Source organism: Haliotis cracherodii, unplaced genomic scaffold (genome assembly GCF_022045235.1).
Source record: "Haliotis cracherodii isolate W230 unplaced genomic scaffold, xgHalCrac1.p SCAF_5, whole genome shotgun sequence".
Taxonomy (NCBI): Eukaryota; Metazoa; Mollusca; class Gastropoda; order Lepetellida; family Haliotidae; genus Haliotis; species Haliotis cracherodii.
Genome location: NW_027266308.1, coordinates 19868624 through 19886266, shown reverse-complemented (window position 1 = coordinate 19886266; position 17643 = coordinate 19868624). Strand labels below are relative to the sequence as shown.

The 17643-nt window shown below is 40.0% G+C and overlaps 2 protein-coding genes across 2 annotated transcripts in view; both read right to left on the bottom strand.

Annotated features, from left to right (window-relative positions):
- Window positions 1-10951, bottom strand: part of LOC139444134 (calcium-independent protein kinase C-like) — a 47246-nt gene extending 36295 nt beyond the window's left edge. Inside the window, exons 1-2 of the mRNA XM_071225037.1 lie at window positions 10434-10951; window positions 10104-10167 (exon numbers count right to left, since the gene is read on the bottom strand). Of these exons, the coding sequence (XP_071081138.1) occupies window positions 10104-10167; window positions 10434-10796 (427 nt within the window). The 5' untranslated portion in view covers window positions 10797-10951. The remainder of the gene's footprint in view (window positions 1-10103; window positions 10168-10433) is intronic.
- Window positions 10952-14460: 3509 nt separating this feature from the next.
- LOC139443576 (uncharacterized) lies at window positions 14461-15967 on the bottom strand. Its single transcript, XM_071224546.1, has 2 exons — window positions 15585-15967; window positions 14461-15445 (listed from the first exon to the last, which is right to left on the bottom strand). Exons 1-2 carry the CDS (start codon window positions 15965-15967, stop codon window positions 14461-14463), a joined length of 1368 nt encoding a protein of 455 aa, XP_071080647.1.
- Between the last annotated feature and the right edge of the window lie 1676 nt (window positions 15968-17643).

The following is a 17643-nucleotide window of genomic DNA, read 5'->3' as shown; positions in this document are numbered from 1 at the left end:
AACTAACCCACCAACACTGGTGAATAACCAAACCCACCAACACTGGAGAACAACTAACCCAACCAACACTTGAGAACAACTAACCCACCAACACTGGAGAACAACTAACCCAACCAACACTGGTGAATAACCAACCCCACCAACACTGGAGAACAACTAACCAAACCAACACTGGAGAACAACTAACCCACCAACACTGGAGAACAACTAACCCAACCAACACTGGAGAACAACTAACCCAACCAACACTGGTGAATAACCAACCCCACCAACACTGGAGAACAACTAACCCACCAACACTGGTGAATAACTAACCCAACCAACACTGGAGAACAACTAACCCACCAACACTGGAGAACAACTAACCCAACCAACACTGGTGAATAACCAACCCCACCAACACTGGAGAACAACTAACCAAACCAACACTGGAGAACAACTAACCCACCAACACTGGAGAACAACTAACCCAACCAACACTGGAGAACAACTAACCCAACCAACACTGGTGAATAACCAACCCCACCAACACTGGAGAACAACTAACCCACCAACACTGGTGAATAACCAACCCCACCAACACTGGAGAACAACTAACCCAACCAACACTGGAGAACAACTAACCCAACCAACACTGGTGAATAACCAACCCCACCAACACTGGAGAACAACTAACCAAACCAACACTGGAGAACAACTAACCCACCAACACTGGAGAACAACTAACCCAACCAACACTGGAGAACAACTAACCCAACCAACACTGGTGAATAACCAACCCCACCAACACTGGAGAACAACTAACCCACCAACACTGGTGAATAACTAACCCAACCAACACTGGAGAACAACTAACCCAACCAACACTGGAGAACGACTAACCCACTGACACTGGAGAACAACTAACCCAACCAACACTGGTGAATAACCAACCCCACCAACACTGGAGAACAACTAACCCAACCAACACTGGAGAACAACTAACCCACTGACACTGGAGAACAACTAACCCACTGACACTGGAGAACAACTAACCCACTGACACTGGAGAACAACTAACCCACTGACACTGGAGAACAACTAACCCACTGACACTGGAGAACAACCAACCCCACTAACACTGGAGAACAACTAACCCACTGACACTGGAGAACAACTAACCCCACCAGCACTGGAGAACAACTAACCCACTGACACTGGAGAACAACCAACCCCACTAACACTGGAGAACAACTAACCCACTGACACTGGAGAACAACTAACCCAACCAACACTGGAGAACAACTAACCCACTGACACTGGAGAACAACCAACCCCACCAACACTGGAGAACAACTAACCCACTGACACTGGAGAACAACTAACCCACTGACACTGGAGAACAACCAACCCCACTAACACTGGAGAAAAATCATTCACACTCATCTCAAAATGACTTGTACACGTTTGGTTCCATGTATCTTGTTCATTTGATCCGAATATAGAGAATGTTCTGAGCGAGAAGCAGTGCCCTCTGACTGACTGTTGGTGAGGCAACTTGCTGTAAGGTAGTATCCCAAGTAGACAATGGTAGAACATGTAGAAGTTGGAAACAAATCAGTGTCATCAAAAGTCAACTTGATCTAGCATGTCTAGACAGTGATGAATCAATTACATTGATCATAAAGTCAAGCAAATTAGATACCTCAACACGTTTCAAGTACAATGCTCTAACATCTCACATCTTCATTAACATTCTCAGGTAATACTTTTTCACCTTTCTGTATAGACTGACTGATCAGCACCAAAAGCCACAATCAGAAAAACAACAACACAAAAACTTATTTCTTGTTCAGCCCATGGATGCATTTTGGATGGATTTGAAATATAAAAAGATACAACAAACATACTGACAAAAATGAATTGTTCCAATGCACTGTATGGAGAGCATCCTAATACAATACCTTCTCTGACAGAGCTATATATATATATATACATGTTACTGTAAATATAGACTAAACCTCTTGCTTTGTATGGAGAGCATCCTAATACAATACCTTCTCTGACAGAGCTATATATATATATATATATATATATATATACATGTTACTGTAAATATAGACTAAACCTCCTGCACTGTATGGAGAGCATCCTAATACAATACCTTCTCTGACAGAGCTATATATATATATATACATGTTACTGTAAATATAGACTAAACCTCCTGCACTGTATGGAGAGCATCCTAATACAATACCTTCTCTGACAGAGCTATATATATATATACATGTTACTGTAAATATAGACTAAACCTCCTGCACTGTATGGAGAGCATCCTAATACAATACCTTCTCTGACAGAGCTATATATATATATATATACATGTTACTGTAAATATAGACTAAACCTCCTGCACTGTATGGAGAGCATCCTAATACTATACCTTCTCTGACAGAGCTATATATATATATACATGTTACTGTAAATATAGACTAAAACTCCTGCACTGTATGGAGAGCATCCTAATACAATACCTTCTCTGACAGAGCTAAATACATATACATGTTACTGTAAATATAGACCAAACCTCCTGCACTGTATGGAGAGCATCCTAATACAATACCTTCTCTGACAGAGCTAAATACATATACATGTTACTGTAAATATAGACCAAACCTCCTGCACTGTATGGAGAGCATCCTAATACAATACCTTCTCTGACAGAGCTATATATATATATATATATACATGTTACTGTAAATATACACTAAACCTCCTGCACTGTATGGAGAGCATCCTAATACAATACCTTCTCTGACAGAGCTATATATATATATACATGTTACTGTAAATATAGACTAAACCTCCTGCACTGTATGCAGAAACAGTATTTGTGGTAAAAATACTACAAAATATTAAACTACCAATTCTATTTTTTTATATTTTTGCCAACCCAAATTGGAAGGTAATAACATAAACTAGTGTTACCTCGTGCTGGTTTCATGACTTTGTGAATATATACACACAAGCATATGCCTTGTTTACATGTAGCTAACTTCTATAAAACTGTCATAAAACCTCTTACTGCTCTTGACTACAGCAGAAAGCCACAGTGCATGATCCAATCCTCGCTACGAGAAGGCTCACCCACCATTCGATGGCCACTTTGAGTTGAACCGGCGCAAGCCAAATAGATACGGGGACTTAGATAATCTGGACCACTTAAATTATTTTTGGCAATGTGCTCTTGTATGTGAAAAAGTGCAAAAATGTACATTGTCAGTACATCACATCACATTGTATATGAATAGCCCAATTGTGTTGTATAACTTCAAGGGCTGCAACGATACAGGAAGGACACCATGCGATACATATCTTGATATTCTGGTCACAATACCATATGTATCTCGATACGCAACAATGAAAAAAACCAAGAGATAACAGTACTCCAGTACTCATTAGGTTTAAAAACTTAAAGCATTTCAAGATTGAACCTTTCATGATTTTGGAACAGTTTAAATTATTTTTCTAAGTGGAACTTTCTCTAACTTTCCTTCAAAACACTTCAAACTTCAAAACACCAGAAAGAAAATCAATGTACTTCAAAGTCTGAATAGTTCAACTTCAGGTTCTTTTTCAGAACAATTATGATGTCAGCGTTGTCCGAGGACAGTGATGCCCTCTGGGTACTGACAATGTATCCTGCTGTTGTGTGTTAACCGAGGTGTTGTCATAGGTGGGGTGGATGACCAACACAACAGTACATGCTCTGCCGACTTAACACAATCTACGATGTACGTTTCAGAGTTTGAAAAACAGATGAGAATAGTAGTTGTTCATGATTCATAGTTTAAAAAAATAATTATCGAGTGTTATGCACTTTAGAAAACAAACATCGTGTCCCTTCAGGTGAACGAACAGGTGTAACAAACTTGATCAATAAAAATATGAAATTTGATATAAAACATAACTAGACACAATGATTTACCATTCAAATGTTATTTCCTGCTCTCAGAGGCATTGTTTTATATGCAGAGATTAAGATTTTGTGTATTTTCTCATAAATTAAGCTGGAAAAAGCAATCAGCTATACACACGTTTTCTCGGAATCTACCGGTGAGCCAGTTAAAAAGTACCGAATGATACATCAAAGAATTTTGATGCAATGGTGGGAAGAAATTCTATCTGAAATTATTGTTTTATCAGGAATAATATATTCCAATATCTCTTTACTTTAGTTGCAGCTTTTACGATATATATTTAAAATGATAACTACCATAAGCATGGCACTTTGGTGCAGCTGATTGCTATTGCAGGATATTTTTATGTGTGGAACATACTGACCACTCCGTACGGACTTTCCGCGCTACATGTATTTTGTTTGCGGAAGGTTATATTGACATATAATAGTCGATTTGCCACAAATAAGACTTTTAACGAGTTAAAGTATGGCATTTATATATGTCTCTATTCCCTTGCAACTAAAGTTTGTTTCAAGGCGTCAGCAGCAGTAATCTGTTCATGGTTGCTGTAAATAATGGTGAGTTGTGTGATCTACCGATTACTTCACACACAATTTTGACGAAATTAATGTCAACAATATTGAATGAAATTTTGAATAAAATAAATAAAATACACTACAAATATGAGTGCAGATATACAACGAACATGTTTTTATAACCAGATAGTATAGTAATAGGATTGAATTGCGTACTTCAGTTTGGATTTGTTGACTGGTATATCAAGTGTTACCAGCTTACGGTGAGCAGCTGATAATGTTTTTCGAGATAGGGGAAAAACATCATGTCAGCGTAAAACTTGAGCTTATTAAAAACGTAATTTTTGGGAGCCAAGATAGCACAATACTGAAAGGTGAAATAGTGAGGGAACACAGTACTTTTGCGTTCCGTTTCGTGGTGTATCGATATATAGGCCCACATGTATCTATCGTGGGTCAAGTATCGGGATGCATTGGAATATTGGTGTATCGATTCACCCTTAATAAATTAATGTTTGTTGCTCTTAGGACCATATTGGATGATAGATTCAAATGTACACTGCAACATTGTTTCAACGGAGCTATTACTAGACATGGCTTCCTAAAATTACTTTCAGTTTAATATCCATTTTGAAGATATACCAAGAGTTGGAAAATGAATTAAAGTATCTATCTTATCACTGATTTTAAAACTTATTATTTAGGCACCCATTAATCTGTCATTATGATATTGTTTCGCAGACATTATAGTCCCTTTGCAATATTCACAGATTTGTTTGTAACAGGCCAAGACAACCTCATTAAAATCAGATCCTAGTTCTTGCTAAGGCTAAACAAACATCTGAGGACATCCCATTATAGGTCATGTCAGACCGACCTTTCACAAACTTTGACCAACAAATGGAATGACTGACAAGAGGACAACAACAGCCAATCAGTAGGCAGCTTTCTCATGCTTTACGGCACTAGTGACAAACTGGTGACTATGTTTCGATACATATTTAGACAAATTCTCGCTAAAAAATTGGAAACTGAACAAATAAACATCCAAAATGGCCCAAAGAGGCCTAGATTGTATGGATTCAGTCATAAAGACTGTAACTGTCGTTTGGAATGCCCTGTGTAAAACTTTTCAAAGGTAGCAAGATTAAAAAACACATTCCGATTGTCACTTCCCTGATCTGGTAAGCCACACTCTGATTGGTCGGATGAAAGGTCGTTCTGACGTGACCTGTAATGGGATGTCCTCAGATCTTGTTAGGCAGTAACAAGAACTAAGATCTGATTTAAAATGAGATTGCAGGCTATGATAGTTATTCCTTCAGTAGTAAAGACAATACAATATGTAAGCAATTTCCATCATCTAGTTTAATAAAATTTATGTCAATATATGAAAAATTAGACTTTGTAGAATGGACATGTACTTGTTGAAGGAAGAGATTCATATTTTTCACGGTATTCATGGATCATATCAAACTTATACAAGGTGTCAGCTTAGCTGAGTTTAGATGTGCACCAAATGATAGCTTTTCTAATAAAAACTATCTATTGATATGACTATGTGAGATATTACTATGGGGTATTAATCTGATGTCTACAATCAGGCACGACAGCATGCACTGACATATATAGAGACAATCCCTGTTTCCATAACTAGTGCTTTAACACTGATGCTTAACTGATGCTTTATTAACATATTTATGCAGGGATTTGAGTGGATGGATAGAAGTATCAAAATTAGGACAGTGGTAAGTAAAATGTATGTAAAAATGGATTGAATTGCTATAGCATAGTTGGATGATCATGTGATTCTCTAAGTTATCCCTAAACACACACCTCCGTGTCACATACCTGTACTAAATATAACAAGAGATGAATGAACAAAAAAATACAAGTTGAGTAAAGAAAATTGATTCCTTAATAACATTCACAACCATATGATGGCTGGCATACTGCAAATCATACATGCAAAGATATTTGAGATTCAAATAAATTATTTCAAAACATGTAGAAGCAAACTCTTGCACTAACCTTTATTACAATAAAAGGAATCCATCGTATGAAGATAGGCCGTACATACATGCATGCATACATCCATTCATCCATAATGGGAACTTATGTATCAACATTTGGGGTCTTAAGTGACGGAGACGACTACATGTATTCTGGCTTAAAAACCTGTAAGGAACTAAGCAAAAATATTTCACCTATATGATGATGGCTTGTACAATAACTGGGACTTGACGAGGCAAAACAGTGATTGATATTGTAAGCAACGATCCACGCTGTCAGGCTATGATGGCATGCTATGAACCAAGTCACTGAGTCTGACCACCCCATTCATTAAGTCACCTGTTATGATAAGCATTGCACAGGGAGTGAGTTTCAAAACGACTATGCCACGTACTTAGTATCAGTGTTTGAATTAAATTAAATTTTCAGGCTGCCATCAGGACCCATTGACTTTAGGAGCTGCCTGCCCTGACTAAACTCTTCAGGCCCTCATTTAAAAAACTGCAGCTTATTACTTATTTTGACAAATGAATTTACATGTCAATTAACTACAGACCATAAAGCCCAATTCAAACTACAATTCCGACATGACATCTACCTGCCATCGGCCTACGACCATACACTTATTTCCAACACAGATTAGCATATATTTAGAAATACCTAGATCAGTGCATTGACAGGGTGAATATGGCATTATAATGATATTATAATAGTACTCACACAACTTGATACGAACTGGCTATACTATTTGACAATAAGTTTCAAATTTCATTGTTTAAATAGTAAGTCAACTTGGTCTTGTCAGTCTTCTTCATCTGATTTTAAAATCTTATCTATACTCATAATTTGCAAATAAATTGTAAAAGATAAACAGCTGAGAAAGAATGAGTTGAATTGCTTGACAAATATATTTTTTTTCAAAAGTATATATTTATATCAGAGATGCATGATTGGTCACGAATGTGCATGAACATGTGCATATTTCTAGCTGAGAATGACATACAAAGTCATACATCTAAATAATCACTGACAACACAGAAATATGACAATAAATTAGTTACATTCAAGATAAACTATTCTTTAGTCATTTTTTGAGAATATTCCACCTCATCATGATGCTAAGCGTTTGTTCAAAGATCAGAAATAACCCAACTACTGTGTCATCATTCCAATGAATCAGATACAATACCATGACAGACTCTGGGACTGTAATTCTACACATTATTGTTGCACAATATAGTTCTTGAGTGGCAATACAATACATGATAACAACCATGAAAACCCACCAAATGAAGAGGAAACATTTCTGTCATGAAGGGTAATGAGTGAGTGAGTGAGTTGGGTTTAACGCCACTTTTAACAGTATTCCAGTTACATCACGGTGTGTCAGCTTAATGTGGGAGGAAAGCCCGAAGTGATGCAAGTCTCAGACGTTTACCACTTCGGTGAAACCCACGAGCACGGGTATGGTGCTGACAAACCTAGAAACATAATCGGGGCGAACCGGGATTCGAACCCACAATCATAGGTTTCTGGCGTGCCAAAGGGACTCAACTCTGCACAGCGAATCGCGGCGCCTTAGACAACTGGGCCACCCGGGCCCCCTGAAGGGTAATGAAAGGTAGCCAAGGCAAAATATAGTTGTATATGTGAGTCAATTAATAAAACACTGGCTTCAGACCTCTTGTACATGCTGTACATATAAGCAGAAAATAATATTTGACAATTTCATTCAAACCATGTCATGTCAGCCTTGTTTATACCTGTATCATTTGTACTGATACATGGAACAGGTTATTACGATGTACTGAACATCCTATAAGGTACATCTTTATTGTTTATTAGTACATAGAACCAGAGAAGTGCTTTTAAAGGATTCTGTATCCTATTCAAAGTGACAAATATTGTTATTATAAATCTAACAGTGTTTAATTAATAAATAAACGAAGAGTTTGGAGTTATTTATCGTACAAAAAAACAATGCAGGGAGAATAAACCATGAGGGGTGCAGAGCCAAGTGGTTTATTCTCTCTGCAGTGTTTAACTGTATAAGCAACAACAATGAGTAGTTTATTTCATATATGAGATGTCAACATTTGTACAGCCTTTTCACAGATGTCAATAAAAGGACAAGCTTTGAAAACATTTATCCGTCTTTAAATAATTATGACCCCTTGAATACAAGTCCATTTTATTACAGGGTTTGTTATTCTCACATATTTTTCATCGATTATCTGCACGTTTTCTCACAATACCAATTATCATATTTCTCCCACTTTTGGTGCGATTGTTTGGCCATTACGTTCATCTGTGGTACCCAGCTACATCTATGGGGAACTGAATCTAGACACTTCCCTCTCAAAAATAACTTCGTCCAATTTATGACGTCATCAAGTTGCAAGCAAATATTGGAATCTCCAGAAATGACAATGATAGAACAATGATTTATCGTAAAATAAATCAAGCCTATTTCTTCATTGTTCATTGCGATTTATTGCATAGCTATGTTATATTTAAAGATAGACTCCAGTACTTTTGATAATACTGTCAGCATCCATCAACAAGTCACTTTTGTGTGATAAAATAAATCTGAAGAATAGTATCCCCTGATGTAATGAATACATGCAAAATGTAAATGACAAATAAAACATTCTCTACAAAAAATAAATATACTTGATATTAGTGGTGACAACTTTCAGACTTGAGAAAACATATCAAATGTGCATTATTGATGGACAAAATGTATACCGCTAAGCATGTGAGAAACACACAAACCATGGAAGATATTAAATCCCATACTGACCAACCTTGGACACTTAGGTGGAGTGAATATCTTCCATATATGTTAACATACTGTACTGATTGTATATTCTGCAATGGATTAATCTCATACAAATGCTGACGACTGTTTCTTATCTCTAACATAAATGTTTTTTATCAAAATTTAAAATTAACATCCTTAGCTATAAACACTCCAACTAACCAACACAATAATCGTGATGCTGGTTTGTTTGCTAGACATGCACATGTCATTTACAGCCAGTAATTTCTTGAATACTTCCTTCATTTTTTACCTATACCAAATATGTCATGCTGGAACAAGACGTTTAAGTAAAGTAACATAGGCTTTACTCACTGTTGTTTTTCCGAAAGATCACAATTTTCAGCCTATATTAGCATGACCACATTTTGACCTACTAATATTTAGGTTAGAAATTGACCATGCATGAACTCTTGTTCAGGAAGCTGGGTTTGTTTATGTGCCACTGCTGCACACTGTTTTAAAAGGTTACTGAGGTAAGATCTCTGATCTGTCCGATTCTTCATGCGATCTGGTGTAAAATATAATCGTAGATGCAGTTTAGTCAACGCTTGCTTTCTCCTCATTAACATAAACACTGCTTCGAGCGACGACACGGGCTTTACCGTCATTGCATCTGCAAACTCCCTTTCAGCGCCCACCTACTGCCTGCGATCTAGTAAATACCGTATCTGGGGCAAAAAATAAAAGAGGAAATTGGCTGGAAAGGTGGCTAGATGGTTACAATCTATATGGATGGCGATGTGTGATTCTCAAGGCATTTGTATATGTTAATGATATAGGAATATTTACCATCGGAGGACGAGCCATTCAGTTCGACTAGGACGTGAACCTTTCCTGTGGGTTCCAAGTCAATCTGCAAACAAAATAAACAAATCAGCCTAATCGGGGTCGCAGGCAAAATAAATTTCGACGATTAATTTGTGAAATTTGTGGAAATGTATATGGTTATTGGGGCATTATTAATATTAATGATCGGGGTTGGTAGTACACGCGGGCGAACAGCGCCTGATCTCCACACTAGGCGGAGGTTGAGATCGGCACGGACGCCACACCAGTTGTCGGCATTATCTCGAATACACCGATCGGACACTAAATGACCACCCTAGAACAATAACCTACCCATATATCTGCCTTCTTGTCCACCAAATCCTCGAATAAAATGGTGCAATTCGCGACAAATTCGTCAGGCGGAATTGCCGCATCGTGAAACACAGTTAGACCGATGTTTTGTCCATTGTGCACCTCGGCGACAAAATCCTCATTCCAAATTGGGCGACATGTCTTTGCTTTAGAAGTCGTTCTAGCCACAAACAACTCATCAACGTTTATAGACACATATGGATCTATGAGGGTCACTGCTTTGTTGGGGCCCATTTGATGGCGTAGGGCAAAGTCGGTGGGTCTGAGATCCGACGCCTCGCATACCTTTAACTTGACAGAGCCATTAAAAAACACCATTTTCGGCCTAAGCCGCCCATACATCCAATGAAAAAACACACGTTAAGAGCACGTCGTCGCCGTATCCAACTCTCCAAGCGACACAGAATTCCAATATGAGGCACAAATCCTCCCCAAATTGACGACACAGAGCTGTAGATTATTACGGAAGTTGTAATGTGAATTCACCTACAGGGCCCATTCCCTGTACTGAAAATGCAAGGCTCATACGCATGCGCAATAATTATTAGTCGGCGACCTTTGAACTCTGCGATCGGGAGTATGGAACTGCATGGCAGTACTAGATGGCAATACTGAAATAATGCAGAAATGTATTCATATTTTATAAACAAATATTTAAATGTACGCCTAGATACAGACATGCTACTTATATATACACGCATTGTGTGTTTGATGGAAATTACGCAGAGGTACAATTAAGCGGCGGTGTGACAATTCTGAAATCAAAGTTTACCGTTGTAAAGTAGTTGTTACTGACTTTGAAGTCTTTTGACTAAACAGAGCATAAACTCTCAGGTGGTCAATTCCCTATGTGTGTACCTTAATTTTCCGTAGTTTATCACAGTAAAGCTGTAGAAGCAGTAAATATATCCATGAAATGTTTATGAGTAAGTCTGAACAAAACTGAATAGACGTAAACATACCAGCACAATAAGTCCAGATAACCTCATCAGTTAGGTACGTAGTAAAGTTGCAATGTTCAGAATATACTATTGTGCCCTACGACATGGCTGGCAGTTAGTAATATAACATTGAAATGTATGATAAAGCTTTGTGACATTGCCCTGGAAATGTAAGATCGATCTTTCACAAATAAAGAACTAAGATTTGGGTATGAACTTTGAGACGAATATGACGTCACGAATTAGGGTATAAGCAAACTTATTCCCCTGTGAAATAACGTTTCATATTTTGTTGTACACAATATACACAAATAATACTTTCCAATTGTCAGTGACGTCGTCTTGACGCAATGAAATTTTATCATGACGTTTGTTAGACGTCATCAACTAACCTGATGTTATCTGATTTGGAAACCTTCAACGTCTTCTGATGGTTCATCAATAGTTATCTTTATAGTAAATGCAATATTGAGCTAATAACTTGTCCATCTTACCAATATTATAAAAGGGCTCTGACAAAAAACGATTCGTGCGGTTTTTTTTCAGTTGCGTTATCAATAATCAATACACTATGATATAATATTCACCAATTATGTGATATCACTCAACATAATATTGGGAATAGTTAAAAAAAAGAGTTCGATATTATGGTGATTATTATCTCGACTAAAGTTAACAGTAAACGCGCCATTCTTGGACATACCTGATGTGCTATGTCATTCGTTGTTACTTGGCGCGATTAAGTCAATATCTTTCACAGGTTACAGACAGGACTTTGTTTACCGAATTAAATGTCCCGTGAGGATTCCAGGTTAGAATACGGACAGACGTGTTTATTCAGTATTTCGGCCTTGTGGCCCTGAGTACAACTGAATGAACAAAGTCCAGTTGTAGTCACGTAACTGACAGGCTATTTGCTAAATTAACAACTCTTAGAAATCTTATAGAATATGTGTTTGATAAAGATGGCTACTGACTTAATAATACTTACACCACTGGGTTAAGTATATTGTGCATTATTTGGTTATTTACGTATGCATCTTTAAATGTGAATAATATTTCTTTCTTTGGTTAGCAAAGGCATCGCAGATAAACAGAACATTGAACTCGTCGTCAATAGACCCAGATTTATAATATGCACAAATACTATTTGCATAGCTTATATCTTTGTTCTTCCTAATATCTTGTATTTTAAAACAATGTAAAGAGATTCTAAATAGGCCCCCTGGCAATCCTTGCTTCTTGTAAGAGGCGACTGACGGGTCAGGCTTGGGAACTTGCTTGGCTGTGTGTGTCATCGATATCGTGCCCCGACGGCGTGAATAGTGGCTCACAATAATCACCGGTTGGTCTGGCCCAGGCTCGATTATTAACAGGCCGCGGTCATATATGTAGTATTATTGAAATATTGCTACGTGAGACGTTAAACAACAAACAAAAACAAACAGATGTGTGGCATCAAGTGAAAGATTATTTGTTTTCATTAGCCCAGGAAATGACTACTTTCGGGTTGTCAGTTGAGGAAGGGTAGCCAGGTTGTAAGATATGTATCACGAAATGCATCGCACGATTCGACAAAGTCGATGTTACGTTCAATCTTTATGATCTATACATTATGATAATGTCTCGGTGGGTAGACGCACATTTACTCTCAGATAAGTACTTCACACCTATAAGCAGTAGTGACACATAAGTGGTGTGTGTGTGTGTGTGTGTGTGTGTGTGTGTGTGGTGTTACTCTTATGAAACTGTCCTAATTAAAGGTATAGCACTGTTTATAGTGGATTTAGCAGCTTTATAATGGATGATTATACCAGAGTGTATTCATCGCTGTTTCACTGAGACGGTGCTGGGAACATGTCTGTGATGTTACAGGTTATAGCTACCCTATTTCTGTTCCGACACAAGTACATCAACCATAAAGTTTACCAAATGTCAAACGATGCGTTGAGATGGCTGACTTGTGTTCACACATATTCAACAAGAGAGTTATTGTATTCATTTACAGGATATAAAGTGTCCATATAGAAGTAGTTCGTGTTGTAAGTCGGTGGTTTCGTTGCTGGGCCCGCTCCAATAAGCTTTCATCCTGCAGCCGCTGTCTCTATATGTATATATACACGCTGGGGCGTGAAATAATGGAGGGCGTGGCCCGACGCTCGCTCTGAGGAATGCAGAACTCCGAGTGTGTCGAGCTACCTGCTTTCACCTCTGATTCATCAGTATAATGTTTCATCTCATAGAACAATTTTGACAGATGATTACGTTGTCAGCTGTCGTTATGTGGACTGAAGTTGGACAATCCACATTAGTATTTCATACCTGGGATTTGGGGGTAACTTGATGTGATGCTGCTCCAGTCAATGACTTCTTCGTGTCGGGGTATTTGGTAACTCCCTATACATTGCAAACATCGCTCCAGTCACAAACAAACAACTTAAAATGATCTAATGATGGACTAAATTTGTGGTTTCAAGCCCATATGTCTCCGTTTACATGGATTTCAAAGTCATGTTTTGAAACGCCATGGCAGTCATAATTGTAGACATTATCGCGATCATGACTCCATGACCGTTTGAAGTTTTAGATAAAACCAGTTATAAAACGATAATTAATAAATCAAAACTGAAATATGCTTGGCTTATGATATTAGAATTTTTTATACTTGTTATAGAGGGAGTATTATAAAATGTGATAAACTCCTCCGTGCATGGTGATGAACCCTTACCCACTGACACTGTCGTTAATCCCATAACTCGTGAAGATCCAGGTGAGAATTAATCTTCAGCATCCCATGCTTATTGTCGGAAGAGGCGACTAACGGGATCGTGTGGTCAGGCTCGCTGACCAGGTTGATGCATGTCATTGTATTCCAATTGCGTAGACCGATGCTCAAGATGTCAATGGACGACTACCATGTCGTTATTTTTTTTGACAACCATTAATCGCAAAGAAAAATAAGGAACAAAGCGTGGTTTATTTCACGATAAAACAGTGCTCTATCATTACGTCAATTCTGGAGATTCGAACACGCGCTCGCAACCTGATGACGTCGTATAGTGGACTCAGCGGGGAATGCCTAGTGAGTTGATCCCCAAAGATGTTGCTGGGCAACACAGATAAACGCGATGGCCGAACGATCGCATACAAAGGCGGAGAGGGCGGAGTGGTTGTTGGTGGGTCGGAGAGGGCGGAGTGGGTGTTGGAAGGGCGGAGAGGTCGGAGTGGTTGTTGGTGGGTCGGAGAGGTCGGAGTGGGTGTTGGAAGGGCGGAGAGGTCGGAGTGGTTGTTGGTGGGTCGGAGAGGGCGGAGTGGTTGTTGGTGGGTCGGAGAGGTCGGAGTGGTTGTTGGTGGGTCGGAGAGGGCGGAGTGGGTGTTGGTGGGTCGGAGAGGTCGGAGTGGTTGTTGGAAGGGCGGAGAGGTCGGAGTGGTTGTTGGTGGGTCGGAGAGGGCGGAGTGGTTGTTGGTGGGTCGGAGAGGTCGGAGTGGTTGTTGGTGGGTCGGAGAGGTCGGAGTGGTTGTTGGTGGGTCGGAGAGGTCGGAGTGGTTGTTAGTGGGTCGGAGAGGTCGGAGTAGTTGTTGGTGGGTCGGAGAGGTCGGAGTGGTTGTTGGTGGGTCGGAGAGGTCGGAGTGGTTGTTGGTGGGTCGGAGAGGTCGGAGAGGTCGGAGTGGGTGTTGGAAGGGCGGAGAGGTCGGAGTGGGTGTTTGAAGGGCGGAGAGGTCGGAGTGGTTGTTGGTGGGTCAGAGAGGTCGGAGTGGTTGTTGGTGGGTCGGAGAGGTCGGAGTGGTTGTTGGAAGGGCGGAGAGGTCGGAGTGGTTGTTGGTGGGTCGGAGAGGTCGGAGTGGGTGTTGGTGGGTCGGAGAGGTCGGAGTGGTTGTTGGTGGGTCGGAGAGGTCGGAGTGGTTGTTGGTGGGTCGGAGAGGTCGGAGAGGTCGGAGTGGGTGTTGGAAGGGCGGAGAGGTCGGAGTGGTTGTTGGTGGGTCGGAGAGGTCGGAGTGGTTGTTGGTGGGTCGGAGAGGTCGTGGTTTATTTCACGATAAAACAGTGCTCTATCATTACGTCAATTCTGGAGATTCGAACACGCGCTCGCAACCTGATGACGTCGTATAGTGGACTCAGCGGGGAATGCCTAGTGAGTTGATCCCCAAAGATGTTGCTGGGCAACACAGATAAACGCGATGGCCGAACGATCGCATACAAAGGCGGAGAGGGCGGAGTGGTTGTTGGTGGGTCGGAGAGGGCGGAGTGGGTGTTGGAAGGGCGGAGAGGTCGGAGTGGTTGTTGGTGGGTCGGAGAGGTCGGAGTGGGTGTTGGAAGGGCGGAGAGGTCGGAGTGGTTGTTGGTGGGTCGGAGAGGGCGGAGTGGTTGTTGGTGGGTCGGAGAGGGCGGAGTGGTTGTTGGTGGGTCGGAGAGGTCGGAGTGGTTGTTGGTGGGTCGGAGAGGTCGAGGTGTTTGGTGGTGGTGCGGAGAGGTCGGCGTAAGTGGCTGGGTGGCTGCTTGAAACCCAATTGTTTTCTCTTAAAGGAATGTCCAAACAAGTTATTTGACACCATACCATCTACACACGACATCCACAAAGTCCAGTGAACGATTAATCACAGCACCATAAACCTGCTCCCATCCATATTACGCCCACGGAATATCACATAGTCGTCCCTTCAGTATATTAGTCATATTTCACGAACATGAAAACTATTCAGATATTAACTGTACGACGCGTTGGGTACATCTTCCTCCTCCGGTATGTGGACGTGATAATACCATAAATCACACAATGTCAGCTACGTATTTCCATGATGTATACTTCCCCGGGGAATATTGATGTGTGAAGTAGATGGATAATCAGGATCAGGTGCGATCGAAGATTACACTAAACATATTGAATAATCTTACACGTCTAATGACATCTAATGACGGTGTCGGCCGGGGAGCGCCACATTTGAAATTTATGGTGAGGGCTCAGACACGGTTCATTGACGCGGGATTTGGCGCTCCGGATACCAGGCAAATAAAGTGCTTTATCAATAAACACATCAGCATCGTGCAGAGACTCACTGCCAATTAGCTGTGAACTGATACTCTCATGATCTGTTTAAAATTAATCGTATTTTTGTTTTATGCATTTAACGTATTTGTACTATTTCTGAATAAGTCGTTTATACCATAAAGCGTATTCCTACTAATGTATTTCTACATATTTTTTAAAATTTGAAGTTTACACGATATACGGCTTTTCAATTGGACGGGGGTCGGTCACCTGACCGCGAAATTGACGTTCATTAGTGTACAAACGACACAATTTGACGTTCATACGAGACCGTGTTCTTGAAATGATCACTTCCACATTCCTGGGGAAACCCCTGGGAATTCCCTAGCACGAATACATAGAGAAGCGTTCTTTCTGATCATTTAGACCCTTTATATTGAACTCAGCGTTTAAGTATACATTGAGAAACGTCATAGTTTGACTGCACGATCGTTAACGATTATGCTCGCTACGACCGATCCTAGTGAACAAAACGAAGAAATGCATACACAAACTGGCAGTGACTGTCTACAGCAATCTATGAGTTTACCTTAGTGTCTATTTGATACATCTTTAATAACCTTTCAATGATCGGCCAATTGATCAATGATGACTAAAACATGTAACCATTAGCAACTCCCGAATTTTGACGTCTTGTACTTGATATAAATGTATTACGACGCACAGTCATTGAGACTGACTTACTGAGATAGTTCTTAACAGACCTTTCTCATCATTTGAATAATGTGTTGCGTAAGATGTTTCTGTAGAGCAAGTTGTGCATCCATACGCTCATGTCACCTCTCTTTTTGAGGAACTATTTTACCCCGTGATATAGCTGGTTGTTGTATGGCTGTCCGTGTAAACATGAAGTCACACGTACTAAATAACATTGCGTTTTTGATCTTGGCTTACATCCTTTGAGGTAAGAAATTGTGATATAAAATTATAAGAATTGACTTTCACTTTGTGTGAGTTCATTGGAGTATAACCTTCCCAGAGTGGAGGCCAAACATTGTATGAACGCCGTCGCAAGCTCCTACGTCCGTACGGTTCGGCCCTCGAGCTCACTCTATGAGGGTTTATACTCCAATGAACTCACACAAAATGAAAGTCAATTCTTAAATGCCTCGTTTTTTATCACAAAACAGTATGCATTTACTGTTCACCGCATTCGCGGCTAAGTCCTCGATTTTGCGCTCGCGGTACCAACAGCAGAAT

Coding starts and splice junctions, on each gene's coding strand:
- LOC139443576 (XM_071224546.1), bottom strand. CDS start 15,967: ATGTCGTGTGTAGATGGTATGGTGTCAAATAACTTGTTTGGACATTCC. Junction 15,446..15,584: donor CTCCGCCTTTGTATGCGATC/GTTCGGCCATCG, acceptor ACGTAATGATAG/AGCACTGTTTTATCGTGAAA.